The sequence below is a fragment of the Calypte anna genome, chromosome 2 (assembly GCF_003957555.1).
Source record: "Calypte anna isolate BGI_N300 chromosome 2, bCalAnn1_v1.p, whole genome shotgun sequence".
Classification (NCBI taxonomy): Eukaryota; Metazoa; Chordata; class Aves; order Apodiformes; family Trochilidae; genus Calypte; species Calypte anna.
This window is the reverse complement of record NC_044245.1, coordinates 123,091,130-123,113,010: the sequence shown is the minus strand read 5'-3', so window position 1 is coordinate 123,113,010 and position 21,881 is coordinate 123,091,130. Positions and strand designations below refer to the sequence as shown.

At 40.8% G+C, this 21,881-nt stretch overlaps 1 protein-coding gene across 1 annotated transcript; it reads right to left on the bottom strand.

Annotated features, from left to right (window-relative positions):
• Positions 1-7,564: 7,564 nt before the first annotated feature.
• On the bottom strand, positions 7,565-21,579 carry CHMP4C (charged multivesicular body protein 4C). The gene is made up of 5 exons (XM_008493524.2): positions 21,082-21,579; positions 14,049-14,226; positions 12,997-13,111; positions 9,967-10,075; positions 7,565-7,821 (listed from the first exon to the last, which is right to left on the bottom strand). Exons 1-5 carry the CDS (start codon positions 21,275-21,277, stop codon positions 7,757-7,759), a joined length of 663 nt encoding a protein of 220 aa, XP_008491746.2. The 5' UTR covers positions 21,278-21,579; the 3' UTR covers positions 7,565-7,756.
• Positions 21,580-21,881: the final 302 nt, after the last annotated feature.

Sequence of the window (21,881 nt, the reverse complement as noted above, 5' to 3'; positions counted from 1 at the left end):
ATCTCTCCTCCCCAATTTCCTGTGGCTCTGTCCTTCATGTTCTCAGTGTTTCTTGTAACAGTGTCACTGGGTGGAGAGCTTGTGATGTGAAGGGGTCTCCCCTCTCATTCTGTAGCATAAATAAGTCTGTTAAAGGGATAAGTCAGCTACAGGGATATTATGGCAGCTTCTTTGTACATTTAAAGAAAGCCTGGCCCTAAGAAGTTTATTGTCATATGTGTGTTGATGTGCAGTGTTAACTTAGAAATCCTACAGCATAGCTTGTGGGATAATGCAAACCTCACAAAACCATCATGCAATCCCTTTTAGCTTAGAAATGGGCAAAGGGATAACAACTTGCATGGGAAGAGACAGATGAGAAAACTCTTGCTCTACTTAGTCTTTTGAAAAACAATAAAGCAAACCATTCAGTAAGATGTTGGTGTGTCTGTAGGGGTGTTATTTCTGTTAACATGTACAAGAGTTTCTTATGGAGATCACTGCTTTGTCATGTCACATCATTCAGATCTGATTCAATTATCTCTGCTCTAATTTACAATTAAAAATTGAGTTGAAAGTGTTGTTAAATTAATGTTCAAAGTAGTGTGTTACGAAGGAGTATTAAAAAATGAAATATTAAGCTCAGCCTTGCTGTGAGTTAACCTGAGAAGCAGAACATGTGCAAGTAATTGCTTTTATCTATCTGTGCTGTTGGCATGCTGCAGTCAGCTAATGGCACCTTCTGTGTGATATGTGTTTCAGTTCTCAATCTGGAAAACCACAGAAAGACCAACATCTTTCCCTTCTTAAAGGATGTGAGTTACACAAGACTCATGATCATCCAAAAGGTCAGAGCACAAGATCTCTCAACAAAGGGGCTGCTCTGTTCTCCTCTGGTGAAGCAGCTGTTTGCTCAAATGTCATTCAGACACAATATGTGCTCTGGACAGTCTTGGGCTACATAAATTAATGTCTCAACTACTTATCATTATCCCCCATCATTTTTTCTCTCCTATTGTCTTCTTTGTGAAATAATCCCCTTTGTGTTCAACCACAAGTGTCTGATATGCCATACAGATAAGATCTGTTGTCAGGGTAATGCTATTACAAACCTCCTCCAGAATATTTTGGTTCATGCAGGAGGAATTTTTCCCAAGCTCAGGAAACTAAATCGATTAGCCACATTTTGCTGACAAAGCTGGCAAAGCATTGGGACCTGAAGGTTTTAGCCTGAAAAGTGTGAGGTGGTCTCTGCTATCCAGGTTGAGCTATTAAGTTCTGAAACTTTGTGTTACAGCCACAGGAAGGTCACTCGTCACATAATCCATTTTACTTGGTCATCCATGCGCAGTTTCCACTGTACAGGGTTTTGTTTTAACAGAAATTACTTGAGACAAAGGCAACTTTTTTTTTTTTTTTTTTTACCCGTTCTTGTGACCAGATTTGGTATTTGCCACTGCCACCATTCTAGCTTAGCCAAGTCAGTCTAACAGCCTCTTGCTGCAGAAGATCTGAAGCATTTTTTCTTTCTAAGCCCTTGCACTTGCAGAGTAAAAAATACATTTGCAAAGCATCCAGCTTGCAAAGCATGGTGAAAGAATCAAAGCATTATCTATATGATTTATTCTTCTCCTTCTTGATATTCTTCTGTTATGATTTTCTCTTTCCAGTCTATTATCTCCCTTCAGAGCAAAGATTTTGTAGTTTCTTACTTCAGGTATTCTTACAGTACCTGGAGGATATATGAGCTCCAGTGTATCAATACTACTTCAGGCATGTTAAAGTTTTTTCTGGAGAGTACAGTATGTGACCCTAGTTACATGCAGACATAGCACCAGAACAAACAACAGGGCTGAAGAATTTATTCCATAGTGGGCAATTGGCCCAAACCCAATTCTATTCTACTGTGTAGCCAGTCCTGAAAATGGAACAAATCTGCGCAGACTGAATTTCCTTTGATGAATAAGACCACTCCTTCTTGGTAAAATTACCTTTAACTATCCAAAACCTCAATAAAACAGAGTGATTAATTCTACACTTTAACATCCTCAACAGCCTCAAAACCAACAGTTGCAGTGCCTGCCTATAGGCAAGTTCCCTATGTTCCCACCTAACTCAATGTATCACTGAGGTTACCTGACAACTAGAGACATGCTCTGAACCCTAGCAAGGGCTCAGAGACACAGACTTGACTGAGAAATCCCTCATTGCACTTCAGCATTCTCAGTGTGCTGCAGTGATGACATCCAGCTTGCAGCTGGTCACTGCGAAGCACAATTCGCTGAACCAGTATTAAAGAGTCTGAGTCCCTTCAACATGCTGGGCTGAACTTCTCTGTGAAAATGGGTACTTCTAACTTTAATCTTTGTCCTGGCTCCAGTTGGTAAGTATGTAAGGAAGGAGCTAGTAAACTTCTGCATGAGTGTCTGCTACCAAGATACTGCTGTCCTGCATGTTTGCAAATCCAGAGAAAGGAATCAAGCTGGATAACAAGGCAGCTGTGGATGGGGAAAGTTAAGACAGAAACCAGAAAAGGAGACAAGAAGGTGGAGTAGTATTTAAAGGAGCACTTTACCTTTGAAAAAGTGGGGATTAGTAAAGGGAGGAATGAGGGGAGGAGGGTTCCCCCTCTGCTTTTTGAGCAGCACTTCCAAGCAGGCCCATTGCCCTCCAGCATGAGCAGTTAACAGCAAAATCAGCTTCTAGGTGAAAATCGCAGCCTACCAAGCCTGTTGGCTCCCTGCACGCTTAACCTAGAGCTCCTCCTGGAGGTCTGCAGAGTCCAAGCCTTGCCACTGATGGAGCTCATCTCTGCTGCTAAGCACAAACAGCATCTCACCAAGCACTCCCAACAACCCCTGTACATGCAGAAGGAATACACAGTAGGTAGGTATGGCATAACATAGGACATGCCTGTACCTAGGTAGCCCTAGCTGACCCCAGGCAGTTCAGCAGCTGCACCAAGGTCCCTTTGGTAAGCTGAATCCAATCAGAAAAAGTACATCTAATATATATGAAGAGTTGCATACTAATTACATTCCCCCTAAATTACATCTTGTATATTTTGTGGAAAGGGTGCTAAACTCAGTAGGGAGGGAGGGCCATGCAATCCTGCTTGAACTCACAAAACACCAAGGCAGTACCTCATTGAAAAACTGGTATCATACCAAAGAGAGTTACCAAGACCTGGTACTTACATGGGGTAAGGCCACTAGCTCAGACAGATTAGCTCTCCCCCTATTTTATTAAATGTAGCTCACTTACAAACCACAGATCCTAGGACAATCAGTTGCCTGCTATTTGATAAAGCCAACTGAGTGGGTACCTACACAGCCCTGACACCCTAAAAATGACTCAAGAAACACCAGTGACTTTTAACTTGTCTCAGAGGGTATTTGCTCAAAGCTCATCTTGGTACAGAGGAAGACAATGATCAACTATGTTAAGCATCAGCTGGGAATTACTGGTAGAATTTCAGTCAGAGGGAAGGAAAAATAAGTCAGCTAATCAAACACAGAATGAAAAACATGAGGATGCATGGCATGCAGGGGAAACAGGAAGCAAGGCAGCAGAGCTGCTGGCAGTCCCTGAGAGATGCAACCATCCCAGTTATACAAGGATGTTTAGAAATTTCTAGGCAATTATTTCATAAATATATTGTCTAGCTTTATTTGTTGCATTGCAGATACTGATCCCGAGTGTGTAGTTGTGATGGCTGGTTAATTACATGTTGAGTAGAAAACAGTAAGCCATTAAAACCATGATCGAAGTCCTATGAACTGGGCATGTTTTCCATTCTATATACACCTGACTGAACAGAAGTACAGTGATGGGTCTTGCAAAGGTCTCTGCAGTGGGGACAGATGCAAGAGAATATGACGGCTTTGAAAGATTAGAAATGTAATAGTTGCCATTTCTTAACATGTTTAAGCTAGTTCATGCTGTTAAGTAATTTTTGAGACAAAAGCTTCCATCTTACGTTTATTAAAAAATGACATTAAAGTAATTTAGGCTCTGCATCATGAAAACATGAGATTTTTCTCATTGGAAATATTCCCTTCCCCCTTGGACACATGCTGGTTCTGCTCCTCCCCTCTCCACAGCTGTATACAGAGCAGGTACATGTACATATCAGAACAGATCCTTCATGTTTTGTGATGAAGCCTTTAAGCTTTACAAAGCTGCCCAACCAAGCCCTTTCCCTATTAGCTAATAAATGGCCCTCTTAAATCATTGCTCCAACACTTTTATAAACATCCTTAAATAGAGATGTGTGTGTGCACATAAAATGTGAGATACCACATTCACACACACACACACACATATTTTATGGAGATTATAACAAGATGCATGAAGAAATAGATTCTTTTATTTGTTTCAATTCATCTTTGCCTGTAGCAGATTTCTTTTTCATGTTTAAAAGACCTGACCGTTCTTCCTTTCAACTAAGGCCTGGAAAGTGAAACACACACAGTTCTGAAACAAGACATGTTGAGGGCAGGGGGGAAGGTAGGTACATTGATACATGTATCTTTGATACATTAAAATAAAATAAACTCTTGCAAAATACAACTCTTAAGTGTGAAGCAATACAGCCCAAACACCACAGCATACACTGGGGCTTTTTGGTGGATTGGCTAGTTGGTTTTTTTAAGCAAAATCACCTCTGAAGAATTATTGAATTCTAACCTGATGCTGAAAGATTAATGCATTTTAAAGTGTTTCAAACTATCCTCACATCCTCTAAGGGCACTGTATCTTAATGATAGTGTAAGGAGAGTACAGTTTTGCCTGACAGGAAAAAAAATACAATTATATAACACAGATACGACACCGAAGTATGTATTTACAGTACATGTATACATAACTCTTTTCATTTTTTATTAACATATTTTCCTCCTTTTAAAGCTTTCCAGATTAAACATGTCCAACCCTGCTAAGAGAAGGGAACACTCTCAAAATAAATAAGAAACACAAAAGGAAGTATGTTATAGTACAGCATCTGCTGCCACAGTCATCTTGTAAATTAAGTTCCAGTTTCTAGAGAGTTCATTTACAATACCATGTTGAGCCTATTGACTCTTGTCTGCTTACATACTAACCAATTACCATCTTGGTATGAAGAGAGACCTATGTTCAGAGAAGGAAGAGCCATTTGTCCTGGTGTCATTTCAATTCATACAGGGAAGAGTCACCACCTCAGATGAATAAGCCCCCAGAAACCCTTTGCTTTTGTGGACAACTGGTGATCTGAGACCTCCCAAACAAATATGGCCACAAACACTCCAGTCTGGGGGGTCCACACTGTATTTTAGATTGTGTGCATGACTGGAGTATCTCAGAGGATAGCTTCACCAACCACACATGTCCTAGCCTGTGAACTGGTTTGTACTGTCCACCAGAATCACCACCAGCTGCTACACACAAGCTTTTAAAGAAACTCACACCAATGACCAGTTTCTTTTCTTCAACCTTCACAATTTTTTTTCCTTAAGTGCCTGAAGTCAATAAGCTGAAGACACCTGAGGTTTCCCAGGATCAATACTTGGCCAAAACATTGCTGGAGGTCAGCAGTCAGATGATAGCTTGCAAAGAATACTTTCCCTGTGGGTTTTTTTTCCCTTGCAGGATACTCACATGGAAAGTACACAAAACCAGGAGGTCCATATTTTCCAAAGCAGACAAAAAAAAAAAACCAGTTTCTTTTCAAATTGGAAGCCTAGAGCCATATTGGAGAGAACTTTAAATACTCTAAGTATCAAGTAAGTGCCAAGAATTGTAAAACTACTAATTTTACCAAGAGCAGATGCTAGAAGCCAGCTTTTCCCAGCTATGCATGGGACTATGTTGGTACTGCCTCATATTTAGAAATACCACAAGTACCCACAAGCACACAGTCGGCCTCACACAGTGATGCAATCAGTGTACACTAATACTCAGTGTACTCAATTCAGAGACTTGCATAGACTGCATATCTTGAAAGCAGAATTACAGCCACAAGGATTACCAAATGGATTCTATGTGACTCAGATATATACTCAAATATAACTCTTTGTTATTTTATTAACTATGCCTGCTTTCAGCTGGCATCTCATCCTGAATTTCAGCAAGCATTAAAACTGAGTTGCATTTTGTCAGTGTCTGGTTTCCCAACTGAGACTTCAAAATGTATTTTATTTTTTAAGTTTAAGGGGTCAGTTTTCTGTTGCTATAGATCTACAGAAACCAAGTCTCCCATTATTCACCAAGTAGCTCAATCATCAGTAAACTTAAAACAAGAAACTTAGATTAATGAGACTGTGCTTCTCACATCCCTAAGAACTATTTCCTTGTGAATGACAGCAGGCTACTAGCATATAACTTAAATCTTAATAAACTTTGTTAGTACAAAGCAGCCTATTTGATTTTTGGCTTGAATTTGAACATATGTCTTTATATATGTAGCAATTTACCATGCAGATTGCCATTTTTCCCTTAAGATAAAAAGCTGTTTGTTGGACAATAACACATCAACCTTACAAGTAATCCAGAATCATCCTTTACCCAAGGTTAAAAAGACATTTCAAATGCAATATCCTGATAACTTTTCTGTCCAGAAAACGCATAAACAAAAAGAACCAAATGCTCAGCAACTAAAATTATTTTGAAATTGTGTAGTTAAAAAATGTGTTACTAATTAATAGAACCACAGAATCTGCTGAGTTGGAAGGGACCCATCAGGATCATCAAGTCCAACTCCTGTGCCTGTGTAGGGCACCCCAAGGATCACACCATGTGCCTGAGAGCATCATCCAAATGCTTCTTGAACTTAGGCAGCCTTGGTGCCATAACTACTTCCCTGGGAAACCTGTTCCACTGCTCAACTGCCCTCTGGCTGGAAAGCTTTTCCCTAATATCTAACCTAAACTTCCCCCAGCACATCTTCCTCCCATTCCCTTGGGTCCTATCGTTGGTCACCAGATAGCCTGCTCCTCCTCCTTCCCTACTGAGGAAGCAGGAATCTGCCATGAGGTCTCCCCTCAGTCTCCTCCAGGATGAACAATTTCTGATGGCAAAGGGACAAAAGCAGAGAAAAACTTCATATTCCTTTGAGGATGGGCATTATCACACAAAGTAAGGACTCACTCTAGAAGAGCACAGGTGGAGAAGAACACAGGAAGGTCAAACCTCTTCTGGATATTTGACAGGGTTAAGAGATAATCAGTTTTGTTTAGCAGGGATCTGTAAGAACTCAGATACTTCATTTGTGAATCTAGGATACCACAAGGTGCTCCACACATTTTTTAAATCTCCATGCCAAAATGAATGGCTGTGAGATACTGGGCTCAAAGAAACTTACAAGTTAGGACATGTATAAAGCTGTTCTGCTAATAGTCAAATAGTCTGAACCAAATATCCCTCTGAAAAAGGACCTTAATAATTTATTTAATTTTTTCATTTCAACAATTTATACAGCTGCATGCATAAGTGAGGCACACAGGTTTTACAAATCAGCCACAATATATTAAGACATTACCCAATAAGAACAGTTACTGATGACAAAACATCTCTGTCCAAGACTGGAAAAAAAATAATTAATGCATAGAGTTTTGGTAATTATTGTATTTTTCCTTTGTTTTAGACTAGTTTTGTAATAAGACAGTGACACCATTCTTAGCAAGATTTTCCATAAAAAAACCCAGCCTGTAAGAAATGCAGCCACACTAAATTGGTATAGTTATAAAACAGTTCTTCACATCTGCATTGTAAAGTTCTGTGTTATAAAAAGACCATGCTCTTACGAAGCCCAGGAAGCCAGTTGCTTCATTTCATCTTCATCCTCCACTCTATTCCTGGTTGATGCTGCAGAAGAAGAGAGATGAAAAATAACCATCAACTAATATAACAGTCAGAACCATTTTATTTGTTACCATGACTTACACAATCCTTTTCAGCTGGTAGATCTCGCATTAATTTACTGAGTAGCAAGGCTAAACATAGGTAATGCAGTAACAAAGCTGATGAGAGATTCAACTATTTTTCCCTACCATTGCCTCACCTTAAATCCTGAAGTTAACTGTATAGGTCTGCTGTAATTCCTACTAGAAGACTACAGAAGACTGTACAGAGAAGACTCTGTACAGAAAATACACTTACTCTTTAAAAGCTGTCACAGACAACAAGCATGACAGACATGAACACTGCAAATTCTCCCACAGACACTTAAGCAGTGACATACCCCTAGCTGGCTGTGCATCCTGGTACCTTCCCAAATAGTGCTGAAGGGTTCTGCATGTGCAGGTCAGGTCTACTAATAGACTCACCCCATTTTAATGAGAGGTGTCATTTATTAAAATGGAGAAAGAAATTCCTGAACTTATTTTTGCTCAGGTGACATCAGTTTACTGCTTTGGTCACAGCAAGAACAATTTCCAGCTCTGCACCAGCGCTCTCACACACTTTTTTTTAAACTCAAATCACTCATCTTTTACATTGCCTGAACTAAAACATCACCCAGGTAGTCTTTATTCACTGACTGCATGCCCTGCAGCCCATGTTCAACCTCGGGCTGTCTCCATGTGTGGGACTGTGTATGTCCAGATTTGCTTTCCTCCAGACAACAGTGAACACAGTTACTGGGTGCAATACCCATTTGTGGCAGCCATATATCTGGGAACCACCATCTTTAGAGGGGCTGTAGCTACCATCTTTAGGGACTAAATCTGGAAAAAAAGTACATGGGAGACCAGGGATCCAGTCCCTACTCTAGATGCAAGTGCCACTGGCTGATTTTTGTGACTGAATAAGGCCACTATGCCTTGCTCCATCTCAGTTTCCTGATCTCTGAAATCAGGAGGTAACATGCATCCCCAACTACAAGCATCATAGAGCCATTATCTGTTCTTATTTTGTCATTGCTGTGTAATAGTAAGCAGCCAGCTTCAGAAAAGATAAGCTGGTTTTGCAAGGTCCTTAACTATACAGTTGTAATCAGCTCATTTTGCCTGAAGCAGTCACACAGACAGATGATGTAGCAAATTAAGATAGTGATAAGCACATGGAGATGGCCCAGGTTCAGTAAAAACATCGACTGGCACAGCTGGATCTGGAAAAGATGTGTGTAGACTGTAATTGCACTGGGTTTTCCTAAATCCATTTTTTACTAGCTGCTCTACAATTTACTTATGTAGATGAGGCCACAGTCCCAGTTGAACTTTTTAAACTGCTGCTCAGGTATTTAAGTGCTGTCTGCCAAAACACACCTCAGAGTCTTTGTGCTGAGCTTGTCTAGGTAACAAGTTCTGCAGCAGAATGAATTGAAAACAACCTGGGCCACGTGTGCCCTCTTCTTGTCACTGAATATTTATACTCTTTTATCAGCTGACAGAGGACAAGAATATGGTGAAAGTTATAGTTTTTATATATTCTTTTTAATAGGTTAATTTTAAAAGGCCAGGGCAGAACTAGAGAAGTAAGACTACTACTCAATGCCAGGAATAAGTTTGCTCTGTAAAAAGAAACCAAAGGAACAACCTTTCTTTAAATGTGTACTTCCTTCTGCCTCCTCCAATTCTAATTAAAATACAAGTGGCAAATATCAAACCACTACCCTACAAAGCTGGATCTTTGTGACGCAAACATTTTGAATCTAGGTCAGACTCTAATTAAAACAACTAAGGATTTAATTGAGAAAAAAAAAAAAAAAAAAAGTTGCCCCAGTCCTCAGTGATGTCACTATATTTCTGTAGGACATGCATCAGTATCAATGTGAGGTCAAGTTCCTCAGGTATCCTAAATCTACAGAGAATTTGACCCTAAATGCTTTCACACAGCAAACCAGAATTCTACTCTGCTTTTTCTAATGAACAGATACAAAAACAGAAGAAGGTATCTAAAAAAGTTTAAAAGTTAAAACAGAGTTAAGTACAGATCAGAAATTCTCTTCCTCTCCTACTCACAAGCATGGCTTAATCATAACAAATGTAAAATGGGAAGCAGGCAGTTTACCAGGCCGAGAAGGCAGCGATGTGGATGGAACACTTGGCAACCTGACATCTCTCATTCCCTTGTTCAATTCTTCTTGCTCCAGTTCTTCTAATTCTGCCATTAGCTCGTCCTAAATCCAAGGAAAATATTATTTACAAATTTATTATCCTGACAGTGATCTCAGCAAGGGCACATTTAACCACCATGAAACAAAGCACTACTGAAAAAAAATAGTTTTACACTTGAAAACAAGTATCAAAAAACAACACCACAAATACAATTTTCACTAAGTGTGGACAATAAGAGTAAACCTTAATTGAAAGTTGGAATGAGGAAGATGGAAGTGAGAAACAGGACAAGGAACACAATTAGACAGAAAACTGATGGCACTGTAGTACTTGTCAAAAAGGCAGAGTAAAAGAAAAAAAAAAAAAAGGTCTCTCTGCCTTCCTCAGGTTTGCTCCAAATTTAGAGCCCGTACTTTTTAACAGATGCTATTTTTAATGTGCAATTTCTTCCATTTTAAAAAGCAACCAGCTTCCACTGGTTACAAAGTAGAGTCTCATTAATCACCGTGCTTCAGCTCTATCACACAAGTTTAGGATTATACATGATTTTGAAGCAGCACTGAAACCCGAGCTGTCCTCCTGGGTCCTGTTATTCACTCCTGAAGCACACAACACTCTTGGGATTTTAGCTTCAGAAGCTGATTTGCACAGATGATCTAACCCACTTTTATAAAACTAAAAATAAAAAGGCTGTACACTTCTTTAAAAGCCATAGTCTTATTCCTTGACTAGATTCCCAAAGAAAGTAAGCTAAATATTACATACTTGTAGAGAAATGTATCTTTTTCACATTGATAAAATGGTTTAAAAAGAAACATGGGCAAAAGAAGTGAGAAAAAGTATCTGTGCCAAAGTGAGAGTTACTAGGTTTTGCAATGGGTTTTGCCTACCCATTTAAACCTTGCTTATCACCAACATGGAAGTTAATACTATAAACAACATAGCCATCACAGTTCTTCCTAGAATTACTTTCTCATGTTTCTAGCCTTTTTTTTTTTTTTTTTTGTCTTAAATATATAGCTTGCCTACCTGACCTAATTCACAGTACAGATCCTGGGATATAATACAAAAATTTCAGCATCAGGTCTACACCTGATTATGTTCAATTGACAGCTGATCTCTCAAAGAAATGTGCCCCATGTCTAACTTGCACATTAAGCTGATCTGTAAGTGTCTGTACCTTATGTGCTTTGGTCAGTGCTGTGACTGCAAGATTCTTACAAAGTTCATATCTAAGTTGTATCCATGAAAACAGATATTCAGATATTTCTGAAGACCTCTCCCTAAATGGTCATTTCCTAGATTTAACTTAAGTTTCCCACAACTCAGGAATTTCTCCACAACTAGGCTGTGAAGTTTTGCAATAGCAAATAAAAATCCCCTTTTTCATCTTGAACCTAGGTCAAAGGAGAACAGAGGGAAGAAATTATTTGAACTCTTAGGTTCTAGATTTTATCCACTGGAGTGTGTGCATTTCACATCTGATTATCCGACACAGGCCTCCAGGCAAGGATCACCTCTCCCAGTGAACATCCTACTCAGGTAGGACACAGCTTTTTTGCATGATCCATGACATACATTGTGTAAACACAGGAAGAAAGAATCCTTATATTTTGGTGTCTATCTGTAGCAGTAGAAATTACATGCTTCCACAATCTTATACTCATAGCACACATGTAAAGAGGTAATCAAAATGTGTGGTCAAAAAGTCCTTTAAAAAATAATTACCATCCTCCAACATAAATCCCCTCATAACCCAATCATAATCAATGACATGATTAAGTCATTGAATTTAGTGCTCTAAGCTGAAGTTCCCTGCAAACCAGGCTTTACAATTACTGTAACTATTAAGCTTCTATGCAAAAGCAGGTGCTGGTACAGTGATGCCCCAGGTGACAGTGTCTTACCTTGCAAGAAGAGAAAACATGTCCATCAACTTTGACTACTATCTCTGAATCCAACTTTCAGATCAATCTACAACATACTTACTAACACTAGACTCCTAAAGATTAAGCACTGATAAAAAGTAAGTGACACTGCATAACTGCTCAGGCTGACAATATGTTTTTCATTTGCTTGAAACCCAGTTTACACAAGCCAAATCCCATTCCTTAATGTCAGTTTGATGAAATGTTTCTTGAAAAGTCTATTTACATTCACAGTGGTAAAACAGGAAAGCATATAATGGGAACAAACTACAAAGAATATTATTTTCAACACATTGTAACTGTTGACTGAAAGGAATTTTGAGTATATTTGACCCTTAAGTCCTCAGTCACGGTTGGATCAAAATCAAGTAGTGTCCTGCTTGGACATAAAAAACCAAGTCCAGGAACACTAGATGAAAGCTACTGCAACAAATCTTCAGACAGTCCTAAGAGCCTTGTGGGAGCTGCAAAAGAGCTCAAGGAAGAAGCCTTATTATGTCCAACAGGAATTATCTTTTATCAAATGGATCTATTTGTGTAGAAAATCTGGAGCTGCACCTCCAACCATCAAAAAAGACCTTAACAAACTGATCCAAATATTTAGAATTGTGAATAGCAGTTTGGTCATGACATAGCAACATGCACTTAGTCAAACGGATGTCTATTTGGAGCATAAAAAATTATATGTTTCAGTGTCCACTTGGAGCACCACAAATTACACGTTTTAGTGACCTCCTCCTTCCATGGTACACATGGGAATAACAACCACAGGAGTGCAGCTAGAATTACCTTTAAAAATTTTACATAAATTAAAATATGTTTATATTTTACATACATATATTTTTATAGTGTTTATTTTATTTCTCATACATGTGTGTAGGTAGATACATATATAATTATAAATATGTCCTGACAGCATAAGCTAGAACCTAAGAATTAAGGAATTTCACATCAGTACCTTCTTAGATAGGACACAAGGAATAAGCCATTACATAACAAAGTAACTATGGAGTCATTTAACAGCTAAAACTCACAGGCTTTCCTGGAATACCAACCTCATCAAACTCATCACCAAAGGCAGCTCGGTTTGAGATGGCATCTGAAATTTCTTGGGCAACATCCTGCTGTTCAGTGATATCTTGCATCAAATCATCAATTTTGTTCAAGTCCCTGGCAAGATAACATGAAAACATTTTTTAAAGATACATCAAACCCTACAGGAGAGACTCAAAGAAATTGAATCAAACCCTACCTTAATTTTATGCCCATGGCTGTATAAGCAAGCAGAGCTCACAGGGAATAATTTCCTTCACCTACATCTGAATGTCCTGGCAAGCTTCTATGTGTTTCATCCAGTCCAATTTCTTCTAGTTACAGTTATAACAAAAGTCAAACTGCTGCTGTCTGTGCTTCTCTCCTTCACTGTGTTCCTCATACCTGTGCCAGCCAGCAATCACATTCCCTGGGTAGATCCCATCTCCTTCCAAAGGTCAGCATCTTTATAGATGGATCCTTTCTGATATGAAGCTTCCACCAGAATTAGGGGAACTTAACAGGACTATACTCCATTTAAAAGCTTCCCCTTAGTGCTAACTTCATTATTGTTTCAGTTCCTGTTTACTCTCCCAGAAAAATCTTTCTGATTTAGCTCAGTTTATTCAGGCAAGAAAACACTTCATGAAACAATATAAAATATAAAACCACTACATGCATACACAAAACCCACTCTTTCATTCAGGTCTAATTAGAACTTTGAATCACACAGTCCAGCTTACAAATTTTGAGGGAAAGAGTCCACCTAGTTTCCTCAACTCATTTTTATTTTGGAAAAATAAGGGCAGAAACCAGCCCTTATTGCCAAAGCAGGCTTAAAAGACATACCATGCCAATGTATGTAGTTTGCTGGACTTTCTTCTAGACTTGGTGTTAAAGAAACTTTTCTGCCAAACACATTACAGCACCAGTTACCTTTCCTGACATTAAATGCTTGCATACAAAATGAAGTCAAAACTGCCTGACATGATACAACAGACTGCAGTGAAAGTGATTATTAAGTCTGAAAGTGATTATTAAGCTCAACTTGAAAGCACTATTAGAAAGCACTTACATATTTTCATGTACTTTTTTCATAGCTTTTGCAGCATAACCCATATTCTTGAGCACTTCTGTGTTGGTATGGGAATTTTCCAGTGCCTCTCTTTGGAACTCAATGGTCGAAAGCGTCCCATCAATTTGACTCAACTGTTTCTCATATCTCTTTTTCCTCTTAAGTGCTTGTAGGGCAGCTGAAAAGCAAAGAGGCAAAGTGCACCATGTATTTATACAGCAAAATGTAAGGACAAGTAGTTCAGCACCAAGTCGACCTCCTGAATTTAAAATTCTCACTCTCCTACCTTACAAGTAGGGAGACAAACTTTGCCCACACCAGACCAGCAGGCTGTTTACCAGCAACATGCTGTTGCATGAACATGCTGGGAAGCCTCTTTTAGATAACTCCTTTATGCACTACAGGTAAGAGCAGCTTCTTCCTCCACTGAGAGATATCTTGAATTCCATCCTGTGCACACAGGTTTGCCTAAAAGCAGGGAAGTTGGGGAGGAGAAAGAAAAACATCAGAGAAAAGTCAGGAAGGAGGAAGCAGGGAAGAAAAGAAGTTGCACTGTATCAAAAAAAGCTAAGGAAGACAGAGTGAGAAGATCTGTCATGGTAACCACATCTGCACCAATGCTGCTTTCCAAATTTTGTTAAAGCAGCAGAAACCGTCAAGTTTAATGGAAATCCCAGATGGCTTAACCAAGCAGGTGGGTAAGATCAGGAGAACTCATATTTCTCTGGCTGTCAGCTCCATCTGTTTCCATCTATCACTGTTTAGGAACACCATCTTCAAACCTTAGAACTTGAAAACACACAGCACTTTGTAGACACAGCCATGCTCAAATCCACCGCTCCCCATTATCTCTGTAAATTGTTGAGATTAGTCTTTTATATTTGCTAAGTTATGAGCAGTATAACTTTGACCAGAGTTAATCATTACCAGAATAAATGCACGTGACAAGCAGGAGTAGGAAAGCGCTTTCTGTTGGCCTCCAGGTGTGGAAAGTACACTATCTTGCCACATGCATTTCCTGACCACTGTCCCTTCCAAGCTACACATGTGTCATGCAAGAAAATCACCAAACTAAACCAAGACACTGAACTAAACCATTGTTTTTTCAGTGCTGTTAATACCTATGTCCTTTCCCCTGTCTCTTAGATTTAATTTTTAAGCAAGATTCCAAGCCATCAAGCAACAGCTGCACTGGGAGTCCCCCAAACTCAAGTGATGGCAGCAGTTACTGTTGATATCCTGTTCAAACATCTGCCCACAAGCATTAACACTGCACCAAGACACTGAGGTACACAACTTCTAAAATTAAGTTAGGATCCCTTCAAGGGATAAATTTATGGTGTGTAACATAATAAATCTAGTGCTTTGTTGATGAATTCCTGAATAAACATGGTCAAAATAACACATCAGTAGCTGTGCCAGGACAAGTAAGTATTCACACAGGCCAAGATACACAAATTCCTTCTGGCATTCACCTGCTGGAAAATGTTTCAAGACAGCATTTTGCAATCACAACATATTAATTATAGTATTCAAATTCCAAGATTTTCCCAAGCTTTGGGCCCTGGTCCAAAGGTCACACCTATTCTGAAAAAGATGCATGAGCACCAGATGATGTAATTTCAGAACTCTTACTGGCAATTCTAAAATTCTGTGCCAGGGAGGACCCTAAAGCCTGTGGACTGAGAGGCACTAACCAGCTGATGCAGAAAGGCTTCAATTGGAGTAACCAGTAACCGCAGGGAAGTACTCCCAGTTAGTATTTGTCAGAAATGGGACTCTGTAATGGTGCTGTTATTATTGGCTGCTCAGAGACAAAATTGGTTTCCTCAATTTCACACAAAGCAGTTGTTTTCAAAATCCTTGACAGTTCCTGTATTAACATTTAATTAAACCACACCCACATTAAGGAACCACAGAAGAGGCTAAACTCTGTGTGACTTCACCTGTTCATAAACAGCTTTTTCCTAATTATTGTAGTGCAGCATATCTTTATTCTCATTAGTTTTACCAAGGACAGAACAAAGCAATTCACAGGCAACCAATTCCAAGCCCTTCGTTATCAACCAAGGCACAGTTCTCACACCACACTATATGATTTTTCTCATTTATATTAAATCAATGCCCTTCATTGCAGTGTTTTGTTCTAGTAGTTTCCATAGCCAAGGTGTGAGAATTTCCTTGTTATTTGACATCTATTTTTCTGCATTATACAGAATATCATGAACCTCAAGTGTTCTTCTACTGCAGGCATTTAAAAATTTGTGTGCAACTCATACAAGAAGACTGAAATGTTTCACAGAAATGCTACTGTGTTATAATAACCAAACTGAAGCATATCTGTCAAAAACAAAGCAATTGAGCACAGACTTACTTCACTGAAGGTCTAAGAAATAGCATCTAGAAAAGGGTGTTGCCCATTCCAGAGATTTCAAAGGAGGAAGACAGCCCAGGGAAGAAGAGTCTAAGCAGAGGTAGAATCTGAGGAAGCAAATGTAATTAATACAAATTCAACTAGGAAGAGGAGGAGGTCTCCTCCAGCAAAAAAAGCAATCTCATGCCCTGTATCTGTTGTGTTCCAAAGAAGCCAATTCAACTCCTGCATTTCATAATGAAGTGGCTAGCAGCTGGCTGAGCTTTAGCACATTTCCTCTGCTATACTTCTAAGTCCAGCAAGCAGGATACAGCTCATAGATTAGGAAGCACTGCTTTTAATCCAAGTTTTTATTTTATTTTCAAGATAAGTGGCTGAAACAACAGCAGACTATTATGTAAGTTTAAGTATCCATATTAAAGAACTACTGTTCTTAACATACAGAAGGACACTTTTCCAGTCTTAGTAAAATGCTGATAATTCATTAAGGAAGCAAAAATGGCCTGCTGGGCAATAGTAATCCCAGACACACTGAAAATCTAGGTTTCTAAAGGAAAGAACAAAATTAATGACATAGAAACAGTTGTGGCACCCTCCTCATTGTTTCATGGCAGATCAAAATGAAGAGACGGTATAGTGATAACAACACATTTGCCTGTCAAGGCCAGCACTGATGCCCATTTACCAACTGGAGTTACCCGTCTCATCTTCTCAAGCAGCAATAAAAACACTTTCTAGTAACCCCAGGGAAAAACTGGAGAAGAGGGAAAAGAGTGTTTCTTCTATACATGTAACACTACTGTGAAAATACTGGGCCTCATTCTTGGATGCAGTTCACAAACCTCCACTTCAGTCCTGCAAGGGACTGATGGATGACAACATCTGATGACCCATACACCAGGGACAACCAAAACAAAGCCTGCTGAGGCCATAAAATCATACCACTTCACTATCAGAATTCATAACCCTTAAACCTTCATGGGGGAAGCCACATACAGTTACAACCAAGGCACTTATTCAAGAACCACAATGCACTTGACCCATTACAATCACTCCTGTTGAGAGCAACACACTTGAAATGTGGTCATGAGGATCAGAGAACAATAGCTGTAACTCACAGAACAAACACACTTCCTCCTATCTCCCTGACAGAAACCCTCTTTTCCATCCTGTCATACACCCTGCCATAGGTATGACAGACCTGTCCACATGATAACACACGACTGGTTTTAACAGCTTTCTGGTTACAACTAACTCATTGAAGAGGAATGCCACACGGCTACATAAGCCCTGCCCAAATGTCCCACATAAGCCATTTAGAAGCATCTACTTCTAAAAATCTACCTGTTACTCCAACTTGCTGTAAAGACTTTATCCTCAGTAGTATTATGTGGCTCTTTATAGTTAAGATTTAATGCTACTTTGGACACTTCTTTTAACTTAATTCTTTTCATTTAGCCATTTTTCATTATCTGTAAAAAATTCCAAGCTGAAACAACACTCATTCATGTGTTATTTTCACAGGCCCTGGTACATTTGAGAAAACACATTTCCTTTTAAACAGAGTTCTTAGATATTCAGTATCACTTTCTGTCCTTTAAATTTGCCTGTATGATGCTCAAAATGTGGGAGGCCCTTTCCAACCCCTAACATTCTGTGATTCTGTGAAAACATTGAAGATGAAAAGCCAGTTTGCAGATGGCATTGGCAGCTGTGTATGGGCTGAAAATGAGATACCAAAAAAAGTACAGCTAGAGATTAAAAAATAAAATAAAATAAAATAAAATCCTGAGTTTGTATCTGGAATGGGGTGACATTAAAAGGCAGTGCTATGTGTGAAAAGAAATACTGCTTATCGTGACATGAGATCTGCAATGCACATTGCTATTTCAAAAACTCTCAAGCAGTCTAGCAACAGTAAGATACTAATGGGGAATACTGGGAATGTATCACCCCAAAAGTGTAGCTAATTTCAGATTAGGTACAGGAACTGCAAAGATACTCCATGAAGGAGAAGCCAAAAACATTTAAGTGATGTTTCACATCTATTAGCATTGCTAACGTGTTACAGCTTTAAGTCAACTTAAGACTACTGATGTCACATGAGACCATGCAAGAATCATCTGAACTCATGAAAAATTGCTAGTGCCTGAATCTCTCTTGTGTCAGTATAACTGAGTCAGACTCATACACCTGAAAATCAAATGACATCATGCTAATTGGGTGCTTTTTCTATACCTAGATACACCTTGCTCCAGTCTTGACACTCCTGTTTAGTTTCCACAAGCTTCTCCACATATGCAATTAAGAGAAAAACATTAAAAATTACCTTCAAGGTCCCTTTGAAGCACTCACTTTAACAAGGAATGTAGATTCCCTTTCATTCCCTCATTTGTGTGTATGTCTACATAACACTACAGGAGATGCTGGTTAGCATGTATTTCTTCTGAACTACAGTATACCAATTATTATGCTGTTTTATGTAAATCAACAGCAATTAAACTGTAAAGCACTTGCTATATCAAATTAAGAGGTATCCTTGAGATTTAAGTTCACTCACCAGCCTGCTAAATTCAAGCACTTCAGCACAGCAAGGTTAGCTTCTTTTGTTTCTCTTCTGACTGTAGTTACACTATCCTGCTTTGGTTTTAGAGCCACTTTGGCATGAAAAATTTCCCACTCTGCACTTCTTGCCCTACTCTTTTTGCTGCCCTTTCCTGTAGGTTCCTGAGCAAACTAAAAGATAAAAAAGAGGGGTTTTTAAACAATCAGCTCAACAATCCACTTTGCAGCATCACTCCACAAACAAAGGCATAGAACTAGGGGAACTGCACACTGAACATACCAGTGGAAACAAACATCTGGTAAAAAAGCTTCCTGTGTCAAATGCTGCACCCCTGAAGCACGAGGCCATAGTTTGACAAACACCTAGAACCAGCATCGACCAACTGAGTTAAAGGAGAAGATCCACCTTCTCCCCAAAACAAGTACACATTCCTCGCCTTACACCTCTCCCTCCTTCACAGGTGCCAGAGCACCTGTGCAGCTGTGGATTCAACTGGATAAGTGGAACTTAACCCACCCTGGGTAAAAAAAAATAACATAAAAAAAAAATCCATGGCAGCTTACAGCTACATCCAGCTTTCTGAAACACACCCTTCAGGCAGTTCTGTGATGGAAAGGAAGGGAGCAGCACAGGGGCAGGAGCAAGGCAGGAAGCATTGTTTCTTCCTGCAACCATGCCAGCTTAAAGTCTGTGCTGGAGATAAAATTTCAGCTTGCCTGGATCAAAACAGGAATTGCTATAGTCATAGAAGCCAGCCTATTTTCTCATGTCAGCTCTGACACTCTGGTCACTCTGTCCCACAGCAAACCCTTTTTCAGCTGGATCACCTCCCCAAAAGAGCTCGCTGCATTAGCACACAGGCTTCAATACCTACACTGAGCAACAAAGCAGACACTCCAGTTGAATACAGGGGAGTGAAAAGTGTAGGACTGCAACAACCTTGACAGCCCCCATGCTGCAGAGGTGCTGAACCGGCTTTACCCCCTCCAACTGTTTGTGCCTTTAAATCTGTCCCATCTCAACTGATGCTCTTAAATCCTTTCTGAAGAAATGCCTTTTGCTAATGAGAATAAATGCTTAAGTATTACAAACACATTAAAGGGCTAACCAAAACACCTTTAACATGCAACTAATCCTAAATTCTGAGTTAAATTGCATTAACTTTTTAAATTATCCAGCAATTGAAAGCAATAACAGAGCTTCTTTCCTGTTACATCAAATATCTTTCATTTGAAATGTTTTGCTTCTTTAGTATTTAAAGAAAAATAAAGCCCAAAGTAGACAAAAAGAACTCCAGGTGGCTTTAGGAAGCCATTAATTTGTTTCTGAAGCCTGAGTATCCCAAAGACACTACCATCATTTGCTTCTCAGGGATTACAACACCAGTATAGGCTGATGTTTATCCCTTAGTATCCTCTCCTTTGCAGCTAACAGCAGCCCAGGCAAGTAGTCACTAATGCCTTGATCTATTATTCATTTTTAAGTAGTATCATGCACTTCCTTTGTGATGTGAGGCAAATCATTGAATCACTTTGTTCCTCTGTTGCCAGCAGTATATTTGCCAACCCTTACAGTGGGAATAAGGTGAATTCTGCCACGAATATGCAAGAGGTCCTCACATGCTTCAGTTCCTCTGTACACCCAATGCTCAACACCCAAGCTGTGACCTCTTTCCCACGGTGAACAACACTTTGCCGCGCAAAGCGTGAACAAAAGCATTGCACGAGAAACCACAGACAATAAATCTGTGAGGAATAAAGCACCCTGTTATCAGCCCACCACAATGAATCCACTATGCATTGAACACGTATAGATGAGAAAGTCCCAAAGCCACCAAGGTGTTCCAGATGCGCACTCTCCGTGGTGACGCTCGCTCGGAGCCCACTCCGCGCACCTGCGGAGCCAACAGACCCCACCCAGTAACAACCCTTACTCCCCCCCTCCCTCTTCATACCCGAGCCCCCGCACCTACGGGGTTCGAACCGCGGGATTTACAGCCCGCCAAGTACCCAAGCTGCCGCCGCCGGCCCCGCGGGGCGCACCTGCGCTTCCCCAGCGGCGGGGCTCAGAGCGGTCCTGACGGGCGGACTCACCTCGCTTGTTCTTAGTACCGTACTGCCGGGCTGCCGCCAGCTCCCGCTCGATTCGGGTCTCCAGGTACTCCTGCTTCTTGCTGAGCATCTCCTCAGTCTCCCGCAGACGGGCCAGTGCCTCCTGCGGCGAGGGCCTCCCGCGGCTCTTGGAGGCGGCCGAGCCGCCCCCTTTGAAGAATTTGGAAATCTTGCTCATGGCGGCGGCGGCCCCGGCTCGCCACCCGACGACGGAAGGGTCTGTCCGCCCCGCGGAAGCCTCTTCACCCGGCACAGGCCGTGACGGCACTTCCTGGGTCCGCGGACGGTGGCACCGCACCTGGCGGCGGGGCGGGACCGGACTGCCCGCCCAAGGGCGGCTCCGGGGCTCCGAGGTGCTGCTGCCCGCCGCGGGCCTCACGCGTGCCCTCTGCCAGCGTCTGGAGGAGGGCAGCAAAGCTAAACCCTCTCTCCCAAGGCACTCCGCAAGGGTCACCGGGGGGTGGAAGGCAGAGCCCCGGGCGGGGCTGAAGGCGGCCGAGGCGGGGCCGGGCCGGCTCGTCCGTCTTGCCCGTCCTGAGGCGGCTGCTGCTAATTGTGATTTCCCCCGTAGGTTTGTGTTTTGGGAGGGCTGTAGGCTCTAGTAGCCTGGCCAGAACGGAACACCCCGCGCCCGGTGGGCGACAAGCAGGTGTCAGAGGCAGAACGACTGGTGGGTGGTCAGTGGGGTCAGGGCTGGGATGGACCCTGCCGTTAGTCACGGTTCTTAACGCCGTGCCGGGTGACTCTAAGGCACAGGAACGCAGACGGGTTAGAACGGAGAA

Coding starts and splice junctions, on each gene's coding strand:
- CHMP4C (XM_008493524.2), bottom strand. CDS start 21,277: ATGAGCAAGATTTCCAAATTCTTCAAAGGGGGCGGCTCGGCCGCCTCC. Junction 14,227..21,081: donor CGGTACTAAGAACAAGCGAG/GTGAGTCCGCCC, acceptor TTTGCTTTTCAG/CTGCCCTACAAGCACTTAAG. Junction 10,076..12,996: donor TTGGTGATGAGTTTGATGAG/GTTGGTATTCCA, acceptor CCTTGGATTTAG/GACGAGCTAATGGCAGAATT.